Raw genomic sequence first — 24,468 nt, 5'->3', positions numbered from 1 at the left:
CTCATGCTGTTTTGTGCAGACCTAGCTCTCAAAAACCGTTATCTCAATTCCTGGCTGTCAGGACAAGTCAGGAATCTTCCCCTATCATTGCATGGGAGTACATCATATAAAATATACATAAACTATATGTAAATAAAGAATATGTCACAAACCAGCTTCAGAATGCCTTATCCAATGGAAATTTGTAAACATTACAGAAGGATCAGATTAATTCCAATTTATAAAAGGCTAATTGAGACTAAGTTTTCATTTACAATGCAAATGTAAAAAAATCTTAAAATTTACTGCCAAGGGTCCCTTAGGTGAGGCAAGGGATAACAGAAGAGAGCACTGACATTTCGTAGGCTATTAAAGGAAACCAACTCAGCTGGAGTTGCAAATCATGTATTTCCAAGTCTCATTTATGGGATCAGTTCACAGCACACCATACCAGATCACAGTCTTCCCCTAGTCCTACTAGGAGAAGCATCCTTTTACAAGTTTTCAGTTTGACCCACTGAGAGCAAAAAATGTTTAGAATTTATATGAATTTCAACCTCGTAGTTTACTGTGAAGCCTAACAATAGCATAACACCGGCCCTGTAGGCCAATTTGAAGATGTAGAGACAGAAAAAATTGTGCATGTTGTCAGAGAAGTGTTTGGCCAAAAGACTGTGCATTCAATTGAAATTCTTCTATAGAGACCCAACAAGCTCTGGATCTAGCACTTGTATCCCTGCAGAAAACAGCAACACCACATTTTCAACCCAGAAGTCATATATGCAAGCATGACAGTTAAACTCAGTGTTTATAGACCAGACCTGCAGCATCTGCACACTCTTGTACAGCACTTTTCCAGCTTCTACATTTTTCAGCAAAACGATGCAGTTTACAGGACAGTACACTGGCGTTTCAATTTGTACCCAATAATTAACCTGTAAAAAATGCACATTAATTATGCATGCATTGTTAATTTCTAATATGCTTCCTGTTAATAAAAGTTGAATATGCATGCAAAGTTTAAATCTTAGTCTCTTCAGAGTCAAATTCTGGCTGGCTCTTTCATATAATTTTTTTCTAAAACAATTGCATGTCAGTTTGCACTTTTCCTGAACTCAGATCTGAGGCTTCTCTGTCCTCAGAGCTGCGAAGAGCAGATCTTACAATGTCAAGACCCATGTCAGATTTGCAATTTGTCCAAAAGAAAGTGCACACTTTCTCCACAGTTCTTGTCTTCTGGCATTCAGCTGTGTATGGTCCAGCAGCATGCCAGCATCCAGACACAAAATAAACAGAGCAAGCAATAGTTGTTTGTTTTACCTAAAGCAGAGGGCAAAAGCCCTAAATTAGCTTAAGAAGAAAAAATATTGTTTCCTGTAAATCATACAGTAATACTGTTTTCCCAAGTTTTACTCCTCATCCTTATAAAATATTACATTTTCTCAACTGTTACCCCATTATAATAATCCACAAAATATTTTTCCCCTTATTTCAGCATGCAAAGTAGAAAACTATTCTAAAGGGCTTGATAGTTATCATATAAAAAGAATGCTTTTTCCATTCTCAAAACCTTTATGACGCTACTGTCCATTTCCTAATGCAGAATGCACAGTAAGCTCAGAGTTGAATACGGCAAGGTGCCTTTTCAAATTCCTTTTTGAAGCTGGCTGATCGCAGAACTTGACTTCAATGTTGCCATCACTGAATGCTTCCCTCCTGGCTTCATCCAAGTCAATGGGATCTCTCCGAGAAACACTTGCCTTTTGCCGCCTCATAGTAATCCCCAGGTTCCCAAGTTGCCTGGTTGGTGATGTATGTTGTTTGACAATGCAGAAGCAGAGCGCAGACAAAAAATTTTTCTTGAAGTTTTCATTCATGAAAGCATACACAATAGGGTTGCAAATAGAATTGAAGAATCCTATGACCTGGACAATTGCAAAAGTCATTTTGACTGTCACGTCATCATAGTCCTTTTCAAAATCACCTGGAAAGGAAAAAGGAAATATGCTGTAAGCATCAAATGGCATAAATGCCTACTACTTAGCCTATTTATATCTAGTCTGGCATTAGAAGCTTTTGTTTGAAATCAACAAAAGACCCTCTGGAGGTTCTTAATATTAGCAATAGGGTTTTATCAGCGAGGAATGATCAAGATCTGCCACATGGCCCTGCTTTGCATATAGGTAAATAAGGACAGAGTCATTCAAAAGAGACAATTTATGACCCAAAAAACTTGTGAAATGGCCAAGGAACAGCAAGCTTCCAGTCTGCTAAGTATTGGCCTTGCTTATTCAAGTTGTTCTTCTGGCTCTGAGTTTCATGTCTGTATTAAATCTGTTAAGTACTTTAACACCAATCCTTGTCTTGTCACTGACCACACACAGCTTCCATCTCTGTGCTGACACAGATCAGCTCATGGGGGTAAAAATGTATCTTCTTGGTCACATCTCACACTTTTTAATCACTGAGATCACAGAGGACTGAATACCTTGAATTCCAATACCCAGTGACCAAACTCTCCTGGATAAATACTATAAAGGTTTAAATGGCAAGTAAAATAAAGGCCTTGCAGCACCTGAAGTAATTCCTGAATTTGGCAATGAAAAGAAAGCAAACAATTCATGGACCATTACAGACAAGCTTAACATGGGACAATTACAACAATTTTAATAGTTACAGCTTCCAACCTTCTGATTCTGACCAGGCATAGACATTGGTTCATCTGACTGGCTGCAGGGCTACTGATTTTTTCCGCTACAACCTTGTTTGTGATAGAAGACAAAGAAATGGCTGGTGCGTTTGGCAAAGTAGCATTCCACAGCTACTGAAAACTTCCTCTTGTTCTACATAGCCTGCCGCATAGTCCTGCATGCTATCCCAGTACTCACACAGGAGATGGGAGATGAACAATGCACGACTGCAGAGAACATGGCAAACGCAAAAAGCAAAGATAACAAGCACTGAGGGTATTTCCAAGCTAGTATCTAGGCAAGATCACTGAAAAAGTTCAACTGGATTTGTTAGGTATTACCACTATGATGTCCAGTATTTGTATTTCCAATATGCCTGCCTCATTAAAACCAGGGCAAGTGAAGGGATAAGTATTTCATAACAGTTTAACTCAAAGGAGTATAACAACTTAAGTGGATGCAAACAGAAGTATTCACACATTGAATTAAGATTAAGTTTGAATTAAAAAGTTCTTGTTCAAGAGGTTTTATAAGAGGTTTTGGAAATAACTTTTACATTCCAGCCAGGTACTTCTGACCTTTTACCAAAGGACGGTAGCATGACAGACACAGAAAGAAAAAGAATCTACAGAGATTTGCTCACCAATCCAAAAAGTCTTTTTGAGTCTTTTAAGGCACAGCAAACTTCCTTTTCAGGGCTGGATTATGGGCTGTACAAACCCAGCGGCAATGACAACCCCCTTGCTAAAAAGCTTACATTCTAAAAGAACTGGCAGAGAACTTGGGTTCTCTCCCACCCACGCTGCACAAAGTTCAGTAGAGTTTACAGCAAGATACAAAGGGTTTATTATTTTTTTTAACTCCATTAAAACACACAGCAGAGAAGAAATGTGGTTGACAAGTTTATCTCAGATATACGGTATCTCCCAAACACTCCATTAAAGGTCCTTTCCAACCTAAATGAATCCATGATTCTATGATAATAGGTTTTTTGCAATGTTCTTGTTTTCCATGAGCACTGCAGATCTGCCTATCGCTCAGACTTCAGAGTAATTCATCTGTTGTTGGCTATGTATCTCTATTACAAGACAGTGATCCAGGACTTAAAAGCACAACATTAACCTTAGCTAGAAGAAGGTATTATATAGCAGAATGCTACTGCAGCATTAGCTTTTTACAACCTGTTTGTTGTAAAAACAACAAAAAAGTTCCATTATTGTGGGGGAGGGGAACAAACAAAAAAACCACAAACACCCAGGAAAGGCTTTATTGTATGACACGTGACAGATACTCACTGTATTCTATCATCATGTGAATCACATGGAAAGGAGCCCAACAGACTGCAAAGAGAAACACCACTGTCACCATCATAACAATTGCTCGCTTCTTCTTCCTGAAATTGCATCAAGACATTCCATACTGAATCACTAAGAATTGACTGGCAGTTAGATTGTCTCTTGAAGTTAGATCTGTAAATGTGTTCTGATGGTTGCAGATGCAAATAAAACCCTGGAATAACGCTCACAAGTGAAACAGACAATGCAGCATCATATAAATCTAGCACATCAATTAACATCTTTTATTTCTCTCTTTTGGGAAAGCAATGGACTTTGCAGCTGCAGCAAGCAATGACATTAGGAAATCCTGCAAGGCATTTTCACTCTATTCAAGTAGATGCAATTCCAATAGTAAGGGCAGAGGGACACATGAAATTCCATTAATAGCTTAATAAAAACCCAAAACAGTCCCTTCCTAGGTCTGGGAGTACTGACCATGCTTGCAGCACCTGATTACACAGAAAGTTTGACAGTAAATCAAACTGCACCTGCAACGTTCAACCTTTGCTGGTAGGTGAAGTGCTAGAGTAAGAGCAAGAAACACTCCCTGCCTCCACTGTAATACCTCACAAACTCAAGGTATACGTGAATTTATTATCATCCCCAAATCGATATAATTCATATAACTACATTTATATATGCCAAGAGGGATCTCACACTTGAGCTGAAGAAGTAGCAGTTCACTGGTAGCAGTTACAGGATCCTCTCCCCACTGAGAGTAGCCCAAAAACTGCATGTCACCTTAACTCCTGTGAGACTGCACCCTCTTTCAGTTTTGACTTAAGAGGGTCTCCTTAGGCACTTTGTTAGATAAGTATCTGAGAAACTATCTTTAAGCTGCTTGTCAGTATTCTCCTTACAGCCAATACTTAAGGTGATACTCTCCTCAACAAGCAGAACTGCTAGAGGTTTGTAGCACATCAGGCAACAGATCAAAGATCAATTTGCCAAATGAAAGGAAAAAACATGAGCCAATATTAAGGGTAGCCCGCATTTAGTGCTGAATAGCAAAGTTGATAATCATCGATTTTGCTAACTTTTCAGATAGCACATTACCATCTGGATAGTCTCACACGCACACACATCTGAAAACACTCAAAACTCTTTGGAAGCAGTATCAAGTTAAACTACCAAAGTATTTTTTAAATTAATTCAGATTTTTTTCCCATATGCCAATTTAAGTTGTAACAGGATCAAAAAGGAGTGTTCACAGTCTCAGAATTATATAAAGAACTTTCCATAAAACATGCAGAAATAATGTAGCAGCATTTTCCCCAAGTCATCTTCTAACTCATGGCCTCCATGTGTTAAAAACAGGCATTTCACAATGTATAACATGAGATTTATTGAAAGGGCTTGACTTCCAAGGTATGGCTACACTCTACTTTGAAGAAAACAATCTCTGTAAATTGCCTTAAAGTGGCTATCTCAGTGTTAAATAACTAGATAGCTTTAATAATCTGGTCTATGCTTGTAGACTTGCCAACAGATAAGAAAAGACAGATTTTAGGGTGTTTTGCACTACTCTTCAAAAACTGGTGGGGAAAAATAAAAATCTTTCTAGAAGTCAAAGTTCCAACTGTATTTTACTTTACAAACCTTGATATTTTAGACATTTCACTCCCATGAATGGTTTGCAGAACTGAAGCATCTCCCACTCGTTTCTTAATCCAGAGTTCATAGCCAATTTTAGTGTACAAAAAAAGCATCAACATCAGTGGAAGAAGGAAGAGTATAACAAGAATAAAGGTCGTATATATCTTCTGATAAATTGGACTGGCCCATTCTTCCAAGCAACAAACATACACTTTTTCATACAGAAAGTCATACTTAACCTGTAATAAGCGTAAAGGAGATGAGTCACTACAGTGTTTACCCCAAGTGTAAAAACCAAGCACATTCAAATACTCCTTGCTCTTAATACAACCAAAACTCAGACAGACTTTTCAAAGTGGCAAAATTCTTCCAACCGGTTTTCCACATCAAGTGTTGGTTGATTCAAGTTGACAAAGAGAGGTCAGGAGATGCTTTGATTTGCACTCCTCCTCAAAACCTTTTTTTTTTTTTAAATGAGGATTTTTCAAAAGACACCTTAGTACACATTCTGCAAGTAAAGATGAGTGTACAGAAATCTCACATATTAGTAACTTTGGAAAAAAAAATTGTTAACATTCAGACTCACAAGCAACAGGTTCCAACCAGTTGTTTGGGTTTTTTTGTTTCCCTCCAAAAGTATGGTAGCTCCTTAAACTATAATGGGCAGCTAATTACATTTTAAACTAGGCACAGTTCTTCCACATTTCAGGGAAAGCTATGTCATCCTGAAACCGTAGTCTAAGCCCTACCCTGCCATGTGCCAGTGCACCTGTAAATGAAAAGGAGGCCACAGTGGAAGTCATAGATGCAATTACTGCCCTTTAGCATAATGGTGGAAGGTAGACATGACTAGTCCCTGCTGGTAGTCCTTCCAGTACATGAAGATCCTAATCCTTAGCCTTTCTCATGCTGGCACACAGAACAAAAGCTCCACTTCTCTCAGCTCGCTCTCATTTCTTCAGTTTATTCAATTTCATTGCTAAGGTAAAGAAATATCCAGCAAGGACCTAGTTTAAAATTTAAGTTCCCATTTCACCTAACATACCTCAAGCCGTTGCACATGCCACATAGGTGATCCAACAATAAGTGCCAGCAACCAGACTATGCCTGTAAACAAATACATTTTTAAATACTTTGTACAATAAATAGCCCCATAAGTTTTGGATACAAACAGCTTAACAGCTTCACCTTTAAGTCAAGAAAAGCAGACAATTTAAACAAATAACAAAGTTTTTGATATGAAGCATAAACTAGTCAACATTAACACCAATAACAGTATGCTCTTTTGTTACCAGTTTTCTTTCTCTCAAACTACCTTCATTTATTGGTATTCAAGTGTAAAGGCCACTTAATTTGCACTGTATGTTCTCTTTGTGTTACAAAGGAAAGGCCATTTAAGCTGTTACCTTGCTTTAGCAGTGCTTGTACATTTTGAACAAAGAAATAAAAAAAAGAATAAAAAATAAAAGCCTGTCAAAGGTTTATCAGAGTCTTGGTTACATAATTTTTTGACTTCAGATTCCAAGCCTACTGTCAGGGTTTTGGCTAGTAATTACTGTAAATACAGGCACTATCCTTGAGATATTTTATAAATGTTACCAGATATATCATTAATCCTGCCTCTGAATCACTGGTCATATCTGTGCCTTCTCTCCTGTCATGTCATCTACACCAGCACACTGAAGATTATTTCACCATGCACACAATTACTGGAGATGCCTAAAATCTTACCAAGCATTGTGAAAGCTCTTTTATTGGTGTACTGCCACTTCATTTTTAGTGGATGCACAATTCCCTGGTGTCTTTCCACAGCAATGCAGGTCATTGTAAGAATCTCCGTTACAATAGCAGTGGATTGAACAAACGGTACCATCTTGCAAGTGAAGGCACCTGCAATAGTCAGAAAGTAAAGTATGCAACAGCTGCTGCAGTTCATGAAAAAGCTGTTAATACTCGAGTGAATTAATTAGTCAATACTCAAGTGCTATTGTACAAGAAGAACAGACTAAGATTCTTAGATTTATTTTAACAGCTCAACTGCTAAGTCACCCAAGTTATTCGTCAAATGCAGCTTTCAATAGTCATTCTTCCATCGTACGCACTACATCTGCAAAACCAAGACTTCTAAGGACATATTAGCTTGCTCTATATCAGACATTTATTCCTATTTCACTTCTGACCAAGTCTTCCATCATCTGTTTTCAAATGCGCCAAGTTACAAGGATATTTATTATCTTTTTATCTTGGCATATTACTCTTCAGTTTTATGAAGGTCTTAGTGTTACCTGTTTAAAAGTTTACCTTTTCTGCTGTTGTAAATACATTCCTTCTGCTCATTTAAATACCACTCTATTTGTACACTTCGACATTTAATGCAACATTTTGCCAAGCAATATATAGATAAATATGAGTCCTCTAAGAGGTGTAACAAAAGAGAAGTTCAGCTTCATCATCTTTCCGTTCTCCAATTTCCCTCTTTCCTGATTAACACATTATGTTAAAGATGCTGTCCAAATTAAATGCAATTTCCTGCCTGCATTTTCACAGTTTTGTAGGTTCCCATTGTATTTATGCACAGCTAGCACAGATCTTCAGATTTCATTACTGCTATAGCTTCCCAAAAGTACATATGCAATCCTTAACATACCACTCTCCATTACTCATCCTCAAGGTCCAACTATCTTAGAAACTGTGGTGTAAATTACTGTCAGAAATCTTATTTTAATGCCTTTCCCAACCTACTTCTCATTTACTCATTTTCCAACCATATTTCTGACCCTAAGATAATTTTGTATGATGGCATTCTCAGTTCCCTCACGTTCTTACAATTTAGTATCAGCTAATCATTTCTGCTACAGCTGGGGTTATTTCCCTTATTTGATCATTAATGATACCTTACCTAAATATAATCTATGAACTCAAAATAGACAAAGGAATATCTAATCCAATCATAAATCAAGCTTTAAGATGCTACAGACACCAGCAACAAAAGCATTAGAAAACAGAAAACAGGATACTATCAAAACTTAATCCTGCCCTGCATGAAGGAAACAAGGAACAGGGAAACTTCTGTCTGCTAGGCCAGACTAAAAGCCACTGTAACTTACAAGAAGGAACTGGTTTACTACTGGTCTTACCAATTCTAGCTGCCCAAAAAAAATCACTTTTTATGTAGCTCTAAAAAGGTAAGGAGAGGGCAAGGGGCAAAGGATGGAAGTCAAGTACATACTCAACACCAGCAACACCGTGGATGTGCACACAGATCTGGCTTAAAACAATAAAAATGCACCATGCAGCCCAATTTCAAGTTACTTGAATGAAATCTTAGCATAGCCAGTAGGAACTGCATGGAAGAAGGTACACTGGGCTGCAGATCTGTTTCTCACAGTGTATGTGTTTTTCCAGGGTCTCAGAAAGAGCAAGACTTGATATCTTGTATCAACAGCAATTTATGCAATAAAATTCCCCCCACTTCCTCCTTGGCTTCAGTAAGCACAAAGTAAAAACCCTTATGAAATATGGCCAACATCTTATTAACTCAGCATCTCAGCAGTTTCTCAGTACACCACACATGCAAGCACTAGACCCACTCAGTGAAATTCACAGTCCTTCAACCAGTGTGTTGAAACTTCCTGTAGTAAGATAACAAAAAGCAAGCTCAAATCGTATCTCTGTGCACATGGCAAATGGTGAGTACAACCAAAGAGGTGGCTATGGCACACAATCTCTGCCTACTTCTGAAAATCAGCTTACTGCCATGAGTAAACAGAGCTAAAATGATCTTCAGCCAAATCCAAATCCTCCTTGGAATCAAAAGGAGAGTTTCCACTGTTGGTTTCAAGTGCTTTGCTTTGCAGACTAAGTTACAAGCGACTCCTGATACAAATAACATGAACAGAAAAGCAAAATTTGTATATGAAACAAATGCTTAAGTTCCTATTTCACTAAAGAAATGAGCTGAAGTTTGAGTGCTGGAGCTGTGGCAAAAGAAACCCTGATCAAATTTAGTCCACTTGAACTATAATCCATTACAGGGGTTTACCTGTAATGCACTACTCCTTCACTTAAGTCCCAGCATCCCAGGGTATTCTTAGGAAGAAAAGAAATATCACACTATTACTCAAGTAACAAATGAGGCAACCTGAAATTAGTATTTCAGAGTAGTAGAAAGCTCAGAGTGAATACTGGTTATTCCAAAGATATTCTGAAACAGAACATTAGACAGAACAGATTACTGAAAGGACTTCAGAAGTCCTTTATGAAAGGCCAACCATCATTTTATTCATTGGGATTTAGCTGCCTAATGTCCAAAGGGTTGATTCTATAGCCCTGCTCCTTCAGATACTTCCAGGGTACAGGTTCCCAGCATGGCCTCACAGAGTTGTCTCAGTCAGTCTTGGCAAGCACAAAAGAGAATTAAGAGAACCGTGGAACAACACTGGTTGGAAACAAACTCGAGATCTTTGATCTAAACTCATGGCAGAATCTACAATCAAGCCAGATCAAACCAGATGCAGCCCAGAGGATCCAGATCTTGAAGACCTCCAAGGCCGAAGACAGCACAGCCTTCCCTGGGTAAGCCTCTTCCTCTGCTTGACTGTCCTCACATGGAAAAATGTTTTCCTTATATTCTGACTTTCTTGTTTCAGTTGAAACATTTTGCCTCTTTTCCTCCTGCCATGCACTGCTGAGAAGAGCCTGGGTTCATCTTCTCAGTAACCTTCCAGTATGCACTGCAAAATGCTGCTAGGTTGCCCCAAAACTGTCTCTTCTCCAGGCTCAACAAGGTCCATTCTGTCAGCTTTTTCCATCCATCCATATATAGGCAGCTGCTCCCACACTTGACATCTGGATGGCCCTCTGCTGAACCAGTTTATCAATATCCTTCTTGTACTGTGGGTCCAAAACTGGACGCCGTATTCTGGACACTAAACACAACCTTGCCTGTGAGACTCTATTTAACAGGCAAAGTAGGTTTTACTACATCTAAGCCTTCCCAAAACAGAGAAAATGCACTTCCTCCTTCCCTTAAATTGATCACATGCTATAATCACTGAACAAGGGAAGTGTGTAGAAGGGGGCCTCAAATCCAGGGTCTCCAACCCTGAGGAGAAAGCCATACTGTTAGGGCCCCACCTCCAGGACCACCCTCTGAAATGAGCCATCTCACAAGAATACTTAAGGATTTTCACATCCAGGAAAAAAAAAAAAAAAAGCCTCACACAATACCTGCAAACTTGCATACTCACTACTAGGGAAACAGGTAGTGAGGTCTAGTCCCCAATCCGATAATGCATGCACATTTCACTTAATATTTAACCCATTTGTGTAAAAAAAACCTTCACCTGCAACAAGAAGAAACTGATGCAACCTCATTCTCGAGTGCCTGTTAGTTGAAAAATTCCCTTCTGGAACAGCTGAGGGAAAAAAAGCCAATTTTTACTATAAGGAAGACATATTAAGGGGGGGGGGGGGGGGGGGGGGTGTTAAATTCTGTTACTGTATCTATCATAGTTTAGACAGTGAAATTAAAGACAGAGAGGCAAAAACCAGACCTGTATACATGTATCACTCATTTTACACATAGAGTCTACTCTTCACGTGTTTGTGTTCAGACTTATGACACAGTGGCAAAATTTTAAAGAATATAGTAGTTCATGCTTTTTTCCTAATCACGCTGATAAAAGCACAGAGTTTAGAACATGGTTTGGAGGTAACATTATTTAACAGCTAGTATTATTCAACTCTTCACTAACATTCACTAACATAACTGCTAGATAATCCGGTTATTTGTATCAGGTGCTATGTCCTTGTCATTATATACTCACCTATAATAAATCAACATTGGATTAAGAATACAATGAAGTTCTTTATCTCCCAATCAATCTGAAAATAAGAATGGATTTGCTTTTTATCTTCATGATAAAAGCACTTGAATGGTTTTATTTTATTATTTACTTATTTTTAAACAACATATTCTTCAAAGCACATTTTCAGATCCTATCTAAAGAGGACAACTAGTAAAGAAGTAACATACAAAAGTAAAGAATAAAACCCCACTTCAGTGAGTTTCAGTCAGGATTATTTAAATCTCACTCCTTAGAGTCTTTTTGGAGTCCTTAAGCTAATCACTATTTGAATAAAGGAAGAATTTGCCAAAGAAAGAACTTCATTTTAATGGAGGAAGGAAGGTAATGTGAACTCTATGCACACTGAAGTAATGCTGAAAAAGCAAAAAGGGTTTAAGAGAATTTTTTTAATACAATGTTTAAAAGTTCTCTTGAGACAGACCAATCATCAACACAAACCTACAGCTGCTGTCAAGAAAACACCACCCCAAATTGCAATAATCAGACTAGAAGAGGCAAGTAGCCTTTGATAAGGAAGAAAGCAATTGGACTTATTTGTCTTTCAAAGGTGAGAAACAGAAGCAGCAGGGAAGTATGCACTCCACTTCAAAGCTACAAGAAGAAAAAAAAAAGAGAAAAAAAGAAGTAAGAAAGGACATATCTACTTGCTTCGAATAAATCTGATATGTCAGTTACAACAGTACATTCACTGCCTACAGGTAACTGCTGAAAACAATGCTGTCCTCTTGCACTTCAGTTACACTGCAACTCCCATCCAGCAACTTCATCATCGTTAGTAAATTACAACTTTATAATAAATTACATTAGAAAATAGTGATTGATTAAGTTTCCCTAAGGGGAAAAAAAAACACCTTACAACATGCATATATATAAAATATCCTCTTACTTATCAAAAAGTAGTCTTCTAACTTGTAAAAGAACTATATTTAATTAAACAGACACCTCACATTTTAATCATTAACTGGCAAAATGAAACCCCTTTCTAGAAAAATAGCTATGAAGTTGTCCTGGTTTCAGCTGAGATGGAGTTAATTATCTTCTTAGGAGCTACTATGGTGCTGTGTTTTGCCTTTGATGTGAGACTTTTCAGTTCCTTGGGCCTTGTTAGCAAAAAGGGTGGAGGGACACAAGGAACTGGGAGGGGACACAGTCAGGTCTGCTGACCCAAACTAGCCAAAGAGGTACTCCAGACCATGGGACATCATGCCAGGTATATACACCTGGGGGGTTGGTGGGGTGGGCAAATCATTTCTGAGGGACTGACTGGGCATTGGTTGGCAGGTGGTGAGCAGCTGAATTGTGCCTCACTAGCTTCTTTCTTCCTTTCCCTCTGGATTTTATTCTTTTCCTCCCCCTTTTCATTATAACTGTTATTGTCATTGTTGTTATTATTGTTCTTTCATTTTTATTCTATTATTAAATTGTTCTTATCTCAACTCCCGAGTTTTACATTCCTTTCCAACTTTCCTCCACACCCCTCTGAGTGAGGGGGGAGTGAGCAGGTGGCTGTGTGGTACTTAATTACCAGCTGGGTTAAGCCACAACAGAAGTGCAGATTCCAAACAATATTAAAATGTATATATACCGATGTTACCTAGCTGCCGATTTAAATCATTAATTACTAAAGCCACCTTCACTATCAAGTGAAGGAATTTAAAAGCCTAGTCACTTCTTTCCGAGGTGACCATCTTGTTCTGTTATTACTAATTCTTTATCTTAAATCCCTACAGCCTTTAAATCACTGAAAACAAACCAAAATCATTATTTGCCTCTTCTTTAAATGATGAGAAGTACAACAAAAGCAGACAAAAAAGCATGCACCAGAATCATTATTTGCCTCTTCCTTCAATGAAGTGCAATAAAAGTGGGGAAAAGCATGCAAAAAAGCAGACACCAAAATCATTATTTGCCTCTTCCTTCAATGAAGAGTGCAATAAAAGCAGGAAAAAAAGCACGCAAAAAAAAGCAGGCAAATTGTACAGTTCCGTCAGGATTTGGCTACAGCCCACCTAACACAACCTTATGCTCCTGATCAGTCACCCACTCTTAGAAGAGAAGTCAGTCTATGTGGACTACTCTGCTTCCCTATGTATTACTGTTCATTGATCCAATTTACATTTCTTCCCTCAGGTTCCACAACAGATCACCTGGTAAATACAACATACAGGATTACAAAGCAAGAGCAGACTTCAAAAAAGAAAATCCTCTTCTACTGCCTGCTTATGCATCCCATCCTGGACTTAACCAGCCATTTTGAGAACAAAAGACATTCCCCTTGTCCCTAAATCAGAATCAGGACATAATTATAAAAATCCAGGATTAATGCAGTCACTGACTTACCCTTGAAAACAATGTTCAGCTTGATTCATGTGAAAAGCCCGGCTAGATAGATCCTCAAACTGAAGTTTAAATTCTTGAGCCTGACTCCAAAATTTGTTTGGACACCAGCTACCTGAGGTCATTAACAACCATTAAATGAGCCAAACTCTAGAAAGAGGGAGCTTTGGGAAAATGGGGCTGCTTTCTGCTTCCCAATGCAAAACACACAGCTAGACTTATTCTAGGTCTTTGGGACACCCAGGACATTTTTATACCATACTGCAGAAAATACGTAACAGCTACGTAATGCCTTCAAATGCAGAGCTAAACACAGCTCCAGTACATTACGCATTCTGAGACGACTTTGGCACTTAAGTCTTCTTGTTCTAAAACAAGACTGAAGTGTTTCTAGTGCCTCTTTCTCAGATTCTGGTTCTTCTGGGTTCCCCCCCCCCCCCTTTTTTTTTTTTTGGCTGTAGCTATATTGAATCTTTCAGAACAGAATTTTGCTTAATTACTTTATAGCTTGCAAAAGAAGTTTCAGGCATCCACTATGCCTAATATCAGAAAGAATCCAATTCATATTTTTTCAGAATTTCTAAATTCTAAACCTCTAAAGGCTGTTTAACAATATTTTTTTTCTTGAAAAGACTTGCTGAAAAATTATCTCCTTTTTTGCCTGCTCATTTTTCACTTACATACCTCCTGTCCAGAAACAGCTGACTTCTTTGAATATTTTAAATAACAATACCTTACCTAATATCTTAAATATTTTTATTATGTATATTTTAATTATTAATTTAAAATGTTTAACTTTCTACAAGCCAAGGCTTTCAGCAAAGACTTCGAACAGACTGTTAGCAAAGACAACACTGCAGGATTTAATACTGACCACTTCCAATTGGGAAAGAAAATTATTTGCACAGGAATACTGGGAATGAAAATAACTAATTGCTTCCCTTTTTCAAGAAGCTAAGATGTTCCCAGAAATATTCCTTATGCACTGCTAAAACCTGCAAAGATTATTCAAGCAACGCTTAGTTTTCCCCAATGATAACACATTCAGAAGGCTGCAAATATAAATGGTATTCACTTAAACAATTCCTCATGCCTTCATTATCAGATGTTGTGGCTGTAACTATGATTTAGACATTTCGTTACCCATTTAAAAGATGGGGTTTTCTTTATTACGGTAACAAAGGCAAAATCCTGAAACGATTCTCTGATAAAAGTTAAATTGTTCCTTCTTCTGTTCCATGTTGTTGGCCAAGCCCTTGCACTACAATTTCTATCACAGCTTGTAAACCAGTTCTCTCCAGTTCACATGACGCAAGTAAGTTAAGTTTTCTTATAACTTCTGGGCAGAAAATAAGTCAGTCATCATTACAGAGATGATAACCTTAAGGGTCTTTCATACCTGGGCAATGCTTGTTTTATATAGATTCTCAGGTATACAGGCATTTTGCATCCTTAGGAGTTTACTATCCATGATGCACAAGTCTCTCACATGTTACCTATACAGGATAAAGAACATTATACATACACTTGCCCAGAAAAAGACACGAGTGTAGCACTTGATAGTAGACTTGTGGTAGTTTAAGTCTGTTTATGGTCAACTAAAACAGCTGAGATAAAATGGCATGGCATGAGCCCACACACCTCAAATAGCCTATAGTTTATTCACTGATGCCATATGGAGTCCACACTATTCCCTCTACCCTGCAATTTGAAATCATGGACCACACACCTTGGGCTAGCTGACCTAGGTATTCCACACTGTGTACCCTCCTTCCCCCTTCCCTCCAAGGCTCACATGCAGCTTCAGTGGCTTTGTAAATCCATGGGCAGAGAAACAGGCACCACAGTCTTCAGGCAAACTTGAATCAGCAGCTTATTTCAAAATGCAGCCATTGGTGAGCAAAACCAAATACAGGCACGCAAAGATGCAGAATAGCTGTGCAGCAAAGCACGGCTACTAGAACACAAAACTACTGCAGTAAACTACTGTCTGCCTTTGTGGTACAATCAACAAGTAGTACAGCTGGATTTTCGGCAGGGATACAGATCAAAGACCCTGAACTCTTCTCAAGAGACACTGACCAGCAGGGAGCAGAACAGGGCAAGGCAAGCACATTCCCAATTCACTCAGCGCAAGGCAGAGAATGCCAGGTATTTGTACCAAGCAAAAGCACATAATAACCACTTCATATGAAACCAATCTACCTGCATCCTAAAACTTGCTTTAATTCTTTGCCTGACTAATGCAACAGCAAATATTTCACATCAGTCATTGTGTTTAATATTTACACTAATTAACGATATGCACAACTTGAAGAAATTCCCCATGCAGAATATGTCAGTACTACTTGTTTTGCTGCTTTTAAGCAAAACACTCTGCCAACATATTATATATATATATATATATATATATATAAAAAAACCCTAAGCCTATTATTTCCTTTACTGAGGCATTCACTGTAAAACCCCTTCTCAAACCATCTTCATACAGGATTTTACTCCTGCCTCTACTCATAAGCAAACACCCCAAAATACACAATAGCGGAGCATGGAGAATGAAGGGAAGTCAAGTTTTCACCAAGACAGAACTACAAAATCACCCTGCTCTTAGCACAAGCAGATCAATCCCAAGACACAACTTCTCACACTGCAGGAGGCAAACGAAGAGCGCTCATGTCCCTGACCCGATTTACAGCAAGACTAGACAATTTAAATTGGAAAGCTAGAAAAAAGCTTAAAAATGGAAGATTCAAATAACTGGATCTCTCCCATCCAGCTTTACCATCTAGTATTAACCCTAACAGCACGTCAGCAGTTTGAGAGTATTTGGAAACTTTTCATTATCAAAGAACATTCCAGAAGGGAGTCAGAGTGAAGAAGTTTCTAATGTCACACTGAAGAGATCAGAGGTATCCAGGAATATCAGACACAAAAGGCCCAGTGATTTCCATCACTAAGTGATGTACAGAAGACCCACCCCTCTCCTGAATGGCAGCTGGAGGTGAGACAAGATATGGGAGGGCATCTCAAATGCTGCTGTTGGTTCAGTGATGCCTCAGAGGACTCACTACTCTATGACAAGAAAAGCCACCAAGTGATACCTGTCTTGAGAATACCCATTCTAACTGTTAAAACACAAAATTCACAAGGAAAATGAAGCATAGTGCTAGATGAGGTTACAGTAGACCTTTTGCCAAGGCTGTTGTATTAGCAACATCAAAAGTAATTCTCCAGTAGCTGCTTCAGGCAGTTCTGTAAAGATAACACTGCTATTCAGCTAACTATGCAATGTCAGAAAATAAAGCAATTCCTGTAATATCTGCTCCAGAGACAAAAGCCCAAATGTATCTGTAACAGCACTGTCATCATTATGACAATGAGACTACTACTGCTGCCTCTTACCTACCATCACAAAAGCAAAACCTCAGCTGCTTCAGTCTGCACCACGACCTTAGCTGTATGCATCGATTTGCCCCTTATTCAAGTTACCGTTTTATCTTCCTCTCAACAATAAATGTGATCCCAGTGACCAATTATGCCAAAGCCACAATCTTCATTTTTTTCCACAGTATCTTCCACATTATAAAGATTAACTTGAAGGAATAAAAGTTCCCATAGAAATTACAGACATTTTAGTTGCAAAGTATAAAGTAAAAAATTAAATCATATACTATCACTATAAGTCTCACATAGCTATACAGATTCTTAAAGAGATCAAAGAATCAAAAGTGTGACCCATTCACTCATTTTTAGTCAATACAGTGCTGCTCCCAGCTGCTGCCTATGTAGAACTCGCAGGTCTGTTTTAATGTTGCATAATTACCAGGCAAAGTGCAGCACACACAGTTTCTTGAAACTGCAGTTGCTAAACTGTAGGTGAAATTAAAATGTATTAATCAATATACTGTGGAAAAAGTCATGCCAGTGCTTTCTTTAGTTTTTCCCCATCTCTGTCAGAATTTCTGATAGGTATACTGCAGCGAACCTGAAGAATCTTCAGTTTCTAAGGAATTCTAACAAACACTATCTATTAGGTGAACCACTTTACCATCCTCCAGTTCAATTACTCTGCGTCACCAGCTATCAACATTCTCCTTGGAGTCCTATGTAAACTATGCACACCTGGAACCCTTCGGAGTGAAACTGTTTCACCCTTCACTTTCGGAGGACCAAAATGGTATGTAGTCCTTTCTGATAGCAGCCCATATTGTCTTAAAAGACAACAGCTACTCTAAAACTGTGGCTAGTCTTATGATTTCTATGTTCTCCTTCTACAGTCTAGAGTGTTTGCAATTTTGCCCTCACCTCTCCCATTCTGCTGTGGGTTTCTGAAGAGGAAAAAGAAGAGAAAAAAACACAAACACACACATACAAGCATGGAAGTAACAAACCAGTTCCAAATCAAAGGCAAGTACAAAACATGCACATCTCAGTTCCCATCACCTACTACAGAAGCTTGTTTTAGTGATGCAAGTGCAAATCAATCAAGATGTTAAGTGACTAAATGCTCAGAAATGCAAAGGTATTTCTCTAGCATCAAGTGTCTCAGGATGCACCACTCTTTCCAGCAAGGATATATTACATAAGTCTAATCACCTTTTATTTAACAGAGTTGGAGCTTGCACAACTCAGAGATGATGCATTAAGGTGGATGAGAATAAGCTTTTTCAGACTACAAAACAAAAAACAAAAGGAAAATTAAACCAGTAAAGCCAACAAGGACAAGGCTCCTTCCAGATTGTCATGCTCCAATTTCCAGTACAACTATAATCACTATTCACACTTCACAGTGCGAGCCTCAGGAATCGGATACCTTTGGGATACCAACAGTTTACATCCCATTTGTTTTCCTGAATTTTGTTTCACAGCCCACACCCCCAACAGTGAAGGGTAACACCCATCAATTATGTTACTTATCATGTCCTCCCAGTACCCTGCTAAAGGTAATTTTGTTACCAGGACCATAAAGGCTGCTATCAAAGTCAACAGGATGTATTGTACTGAAGATGCTCTAGCACAGCAAAGAGAGTAGACAAAAAGTACAGTAAAATCCACAAAACAGTATACTTTAAAGTATGCAGCTACTGAATATCTGAAGGTATTTGTCACAACTATGCTATCTTTTACACTCACGACTTCCAAAATTTTGGCAAGTGTCTTCAGTAACAAAAGGTAAATGGAAACATACTGTTTCCTTGTACTGTTCCACATGCCTGTGCCACATCTGCCGTAATTCACCTCAGAAGGCTTTATCTCGTCCCCCTTTTAGTTGATTCTGGTCATACGTGCAGTCAAGCTGACAGACCAGGGTCTTCCTTAGGAATGAGAAGAATCACCCCTCTTTAGGGAAAGCTACTCAATTCAGTCCTCTCCCCTTCATGTGGGATCTCTTGACACTCCCAGTAATCTTCTGCTGTATTCCTTGAGGAAGGAGAACCAAAACTACCACAGTCAAAAAGAAGGCATAGCAGTATAGCTATCAATTTACTCCATTATTTTTATTTACATATCCTTATTAGTTTTGGGGTTCAACATCTGTACTGTCTTAGAACAGTGGTTACCTCCCCCAAAAGGCAACTTGTAAGAAAACGGAACAGTTGTCCTTACTGTCAGCAGTCCCTGCAGTCTTATATTCATCACAGTAAGTTCTGGTTTTCAGACAAAAATAAAGCCATTTCTCACAGGGTTAGGTATCCATGTGCTTTTCAAGTCTCCTCTGATGTGTCCATTCCCAGCCTGCATTCCAGTCCATTGGATGTACTGGAATTCTCCATTTTCTGAGGGTAACCTTCACTATCTTCCAACAACTAAAGCACTGGAAGCCTTGGAAATTGAAACATAACTGTGTCACTTTATGAACACCTTTTCTGTTTACACTGAAATATTCTGAAAAATATTTTCATTTGTGGTTGTACAAGATGCTGTCTGCTACTTGCTGCAAAACCATCCCTTTTTCCACTCATAATTGCGAAACACTGTTTTAAGACCAAGAAAAGGAAAATAAATACCATTTGCAGTGTTACTTCACCTATGTCTTCTTACTTTATTACCTTGGAGCTGGGATGCACAACAAAGAAAAAGCTAATAATACTTGCCAGGCATCAGGGAGGTGCTGTCTAAAGGTCTTTCACATCAACAGGAATACAACACAATTTGCAAGATACAGGCATATCTTGAAATTAATGCATCCTTTCAACATAAATTCTGTATGTTCCCTCACTCCTTTATTTCACAAAGGATGCATTCTTTCTACTCACAACAGGTTAAAGAGGCCTGACTCGGAGTCGACTGCTGTCAGAGAAACCTGAGGTGAATAGAATGGTATTTCACTAGCCAGACAGCTTCTGTTACTTAGAAAACCAGAGAAGGTACTGCAAAACGACCTCATCAACACCACCTGACATACCATTCCTCACACATACTGCAACTTGTAGCGAATACACAGAATAGACGTATGAAAGCACACTGGGTTTAACATAACCTGAATGAGTGGTAAAGCCACTATTTAGCCCTGCGGAAAAGCAGCTGACTTTTCAAGTTTTCGCCGACGAGTTTAAGCCCTTAAGCGAGTAGGAAGAGCTCCGCAGGGCAGCGCAGAAATAACGCGGCCCTGAGGGAGGACAGCGGCCCTGAGGGAGGACAGCGGCCCCCTCACAGCGGGGCGGATGCGCCGCTCCCCCTCAGCGCGGGGCCGGCCCCGAGGGCCAAGGCTGCCCGGCGCTCACCGCGGGGACATTCACACCCCTCGGGCTCCCCCAGCGCGGGCGGGAGGGAAACGGGGTCCCTCACGGGGGACGCTGGCCACAAGCACGGCCCTACCGCCGCGCATCACCGCCCGCCCCCCCCCCAGCGTCACCTCCCTCCAGCGGCCGCCGAGCCTCCGCCGGCCCGGGACTGCCCGCCCCGGCACCCACCGCCGAGCCAGTTAGAGGAGATGTTCTGCAACATGGTGAAGGGGACGCAGAAGAAGGCGATGAGGAGGTCGCTGAGCGCCAGGGAGCAAATGAAGATGTTGGTGACGGTCCTCATGGCTTTGCTGCGGGTCACCACGTAGAGCACCAGGCAGTTGCCGAAGAGCGCCAGGGCGAAGATGAGCACGCAGATGAGGACGAAGGCCACCTTGGTGCGCCCCGGCAACTCCGGGATGTACACCAGCGGCTGCAGCCCGTAGAGGGCGATGAACTGCTCCCGCGTCACGTTGTTGTCCCGCAGGAGCTGCGCGAACTGCTCCGGGGTGATGTTCAGGGACCGCATGGCGCCGTCCTTCTCAGTCCCCTCAGCGCCGCCGCCCGCGCCCCGCCATCACCAGCCCACCGTCCCTCCGGCACTCTGCCGGGGCGCGGGCGGACCGGGCCCGGCGCGCGGCAACGGAGGCGCGCGGAGCCGCAACAGCCCGCGGGGGACGAAGCGGCGGCAAACTTCGACACGGCGGCGCCGCCCGCCGTATCCAGTGAGCCGCGGGCGGGGGGGCGGCAGCCAATGAGCTCGCAGCGCGGGAACGCCCCGGCCACGCCGCCGTGGAGCGGCTCCGCGCCTGAGGGAGCGGCTGGCGCCCCGCGCTGCCCGGCGGCAGGTGGCTGTCGTTCGCGGCGCGCCTCCCCAGGCGAGGCTCGAAATGCCCAAGGTGGGGGCTAAGACTACCGAACCAGCCTCTCCTCAGGTTTGGATCAGGCTGAGAGGGAAATGAAAGAGATTGTGTGGTAGATACATGGTTGCCTGCACAGAGGGACGTTTGTGCCCCACGCTGGTCTGTGCCCAGGCCAAACGAGGCAACAGGGGGGTTATCTGCCCTTCCAGCCCTCATCTGTGCCAATGCTGCAGCAGGCCTTCACGTGATGATGAACCAAAGCTCATCATAGGAAAAAAAAAAAAAATTCCAAACTTTTGGCCATTGAGCTCAAGAGCTCAGGAGGCTCCAGAAGATTCCTTTCCCAGACAGACGTTCACCAGCAGTATAACTACTGTTGCTGGAGGAGGCTTGTCAGAATCCCATCCCACTCAACCTAGCTGGCTAGGCTACTTAGGTAAGGTTATATACACTACTAATGATACTGAAAAATCAGAGACAAAACCCTCTAATTCTCGTTTTGGCATGTTAGAAAGCAGGCATTCTTTATTTTCGGCACCAGATGCACGGGGGGTAAATTCTGCCCAATGTGCATACTTTGTTCACTGTTTATCTTTGAATGGTTGATCTATACATATTAATAAAATTTCTGAGAAACTATTAGTGTATTCATTACAGTTCCAAGAGCTACTTGTCGTATCTACACTCTTACTACACATGTGGGGCTTAATGGGTCAGGGATCCTCTGACGGTCACTTGGGACATCTTCATCCTTTCTTCATCCTCTTCTTTGTCATCTCCTCTTCTCATCCTTTACATGACCTTCTCCTCTTCTGGCCCTGTTTCAGCACTCTTGGCTTGTGACTTGATTTCGGACCAGTTCTTATGTACTTAGCAGCTAAACCATACAATGCAGTGTTCTACTAGTAGCTAAACTACATAATAGAGCATTGTACCGTTCAGCAATGTCATGGATACATTAATTGCAACATTTACCATTAAGCACACTGGTGAAATTCCTCTGATATTAATAAGGTATGCTTAGCTAGCTGCAACAGTAATCAAGAAAATGCCATTGCAGTTTAAATGTGGATAATAATGGCAGTTAAGGTCTAACAGCAAGGTCACGTTGAAAATATGCATTGATTTGGCTTCCATCCTGTTTTAAATTGCTTAGTACAGCTTTCTCGCTAGTGTAGGTATACCCTCTTTGTACCATATGAAAATATATTTAATAGCAACAACTTGTTTTTAATCTGTCACGATAATAAATTATTGAAAAAGATCCAAAGAAGGCAATAACAATGTAGAAAATTGTTCTAGCAACACTGCTTCCTCCCCACAGTGATAGGTGTTTCCTAAGGAAACAGAATCACCTGGGACAATGCTGCAAAATTTGATTTTATACAGAAAGTGTGCTCCTTGCCCTGGGTACATACACATCTTTACCTGTACCAGGGAAGTATAAAACAGAATGAAGAAAAGTCTAACAAAAGTTGTCCATTTATTAGGCATTGTGTTGCTGGCTTGCAAGGAAGACTGGGGAGGGAAGAGTCTGCCACCTAGTCGTTCTCAGCAAAATGAATGGTCTCAACAACAGCAAAGGTATTTTGTGTAATCTTTGGGGAAAAAATTGTGTTAAGTGGAAATCAACAGACAGAAGTTCCCATGCCTGCGCTTATATATGTATTCCAATCTGCACAAGTCAGTCCTCCAAATGCTGACAATCCTCTTTTAAGATATAGCTTCATGTCAAAGAATTAAGATTCTCTTCATTATCCCACTGTGAAAGAGTCCTGTCGCCCTTCCTTGGTGCAGTATGGCCCTGAGTTTTCCTCTTGAGATCAATATAATCAGGCTCCCTCTCTGACAGGCTTTCTAAAGCCTTGTTTGTGGAGGGAAACGCTCACCATACCAGCTTAGTTCCCAACATCCAGACAGCCCCTTTCACCTTCCCTTAGGCCTGCCTTGTTGGCTAGAAAAGTTCACTTTTTTAATCCTGTAATGTTCTTGCTGACCTTATACTCCATAGCGCAGATAGACTTCTTTTGGATTCAATTTTCCCAGCACCTTCCCTTGGACTACATACTTAAGTACACGAGGTGTAGCCTAAAGCCATTTCAGGTACTCTGTTCATACACCAGTTCCTATACCTCTTTCCCCTCTTCTCTGCCTCATTGTGTTAATAACAGAAACCTCATTTAGAAGCTCTTCTATTAACAAACCAACCAGATGCATTTCAGCAGATTTCATTCCTACTACAAATAAAGAAAGGCCAAATGTGAAAGCCAGTCTTTGTCATCCTGGACTGCAGTTTTGTGTTATTCATTGCAAAAGCATCCAAGCATATCAGGAACTTAACAAGCAAAAAGGAGTAAGCTCTCACCTAAATACTGCAAATAATCAGGGTTTATGGTTAACATGGACACTTGTTTTGCATCTATCCTTATTTTATTACTATGATTGTTCACTACAAGTAATCAAACAGCATTAAAAATGAAAAACGTCTGAATGGTTAATCTACATAATACTAACAAATCTTGAAGCTCTAGGCTGTGGAAGTGTGCCATTACATCTGCTGCAGATTTAGCTGGTGTTTGCGTGCAAAGAAAGGCATGATGCAGGTAATTTTACAGACAACATTTGTCCTGAGCATTTACTCACATGGAGAGGATAAATGCAGGATTTACAGAAACTTTCATTCTCTTGAGCATTATTGATCCTCTTGGCTAAAGCAATAACAGCATGGGCATCATAAAAGTGATATGGCAAATCGCTAGTAATCATATTACCCATCTCCTTGACCTGAATAAAATTATATTTGGAGTAAAAAGGGTTGAGTTACGAAAGGTGATCTCATCTAAAACCTGCTGAAATTACTGAAATGACTTCTCTGCTTCCCTGGGCTGCAAATGATTGGTAAAAGTGTTGCTTACTTTTCAGCAACTAGAGTTCTGCCTTATCCTGCACCTTGTGGCTGCTGCTGACTCCTGCTGCTTCCTGCAGTCTGCAAAGTAAAGTAATCTGGGGCTGCTCCGACACTGCACAATGTCATTCAGCTCTCCAGTAAAATGACATGCCATGTAAATGTG

The 24,468-nt window shown here is 40.3% G+C and overlaps 1 protein-coding gene across 1 annotated transcript; it reads right to left on the bottom strand.

Annotated features, from left to right (window-relative positions):
- Positions 1-1,383: 1,383 nt before the first annotated feature.
- On the bottom strand, positions 1,384-21,216 carry QRFPR (pyroglutamylated RFamide peptide receptor). The gene is made up of 6 exons (XM_040584083.1): positions 20,724-21,216; positions 7,334-7,492; positions 6,648-6,709; positions 5,606-5,841; positions 3,965-4,062; positions 1,384-1,963 (listed from the first exon to the last, which is right to left on the bottom strand). The coding sequence occupies exons 1-6, from the start codon at positions 21,061-21,063 to the stop codon at positions 1,560-1,562; spliced, it is 1,299 nt and encodes a 432-aa protein (XP_040440017.1). The 5' UTR covers positions 21,064-21,216; the 3' UTR covers positions 1,384-1,559.
- Positions 21,217-24,468: the final 3,252 nt, after the last annotated feature.

This window comes from Falco naumanni, chromosome 1 (genome assembly GCF_017639655.2).
Source record: "Falco naumanni isolate bFalNau1 chromosome 1, bFalNau1.pat, whole genome shotgun sequence".
NCBI classification, from domain to species: Eukaryota; Metazoa; Chordata; class Aves; order Falconiformes; family Falconidae; genus Falco; species Falco naumanni.
This window is presented reverse-complemented; position numbering and strand designations above follow the sequence as displayed.

What these genes read in the sequence shown, in the direction of transcription:
- QRFPR (XM_040584083.1), bottom strand. Translation starts at nt 21,063, where the DNA reads ATGCGGTCCCTGAACATCACCCCGGAGCAGTTCGCGCAGCTCCTGCGG. An exon ending in AAGAGCTTTCACAATGCTTG is followed by an intron (nt 6,710 to 7,333) that starts GTAAGATTTTAG and finishes ATTTGTTTACAG; the next exon opens with GCATAGTCTGGTTGCTGGCA. An exon ending in GGCATGTGCAACGGCTTGAG is followed by an intron (nt 5,842 to 6,647) that starts GTATGTTAGGTG and finishes CGCTTATTACAG; the next exon opens with GTTAAGTATGACTTTCTGTA.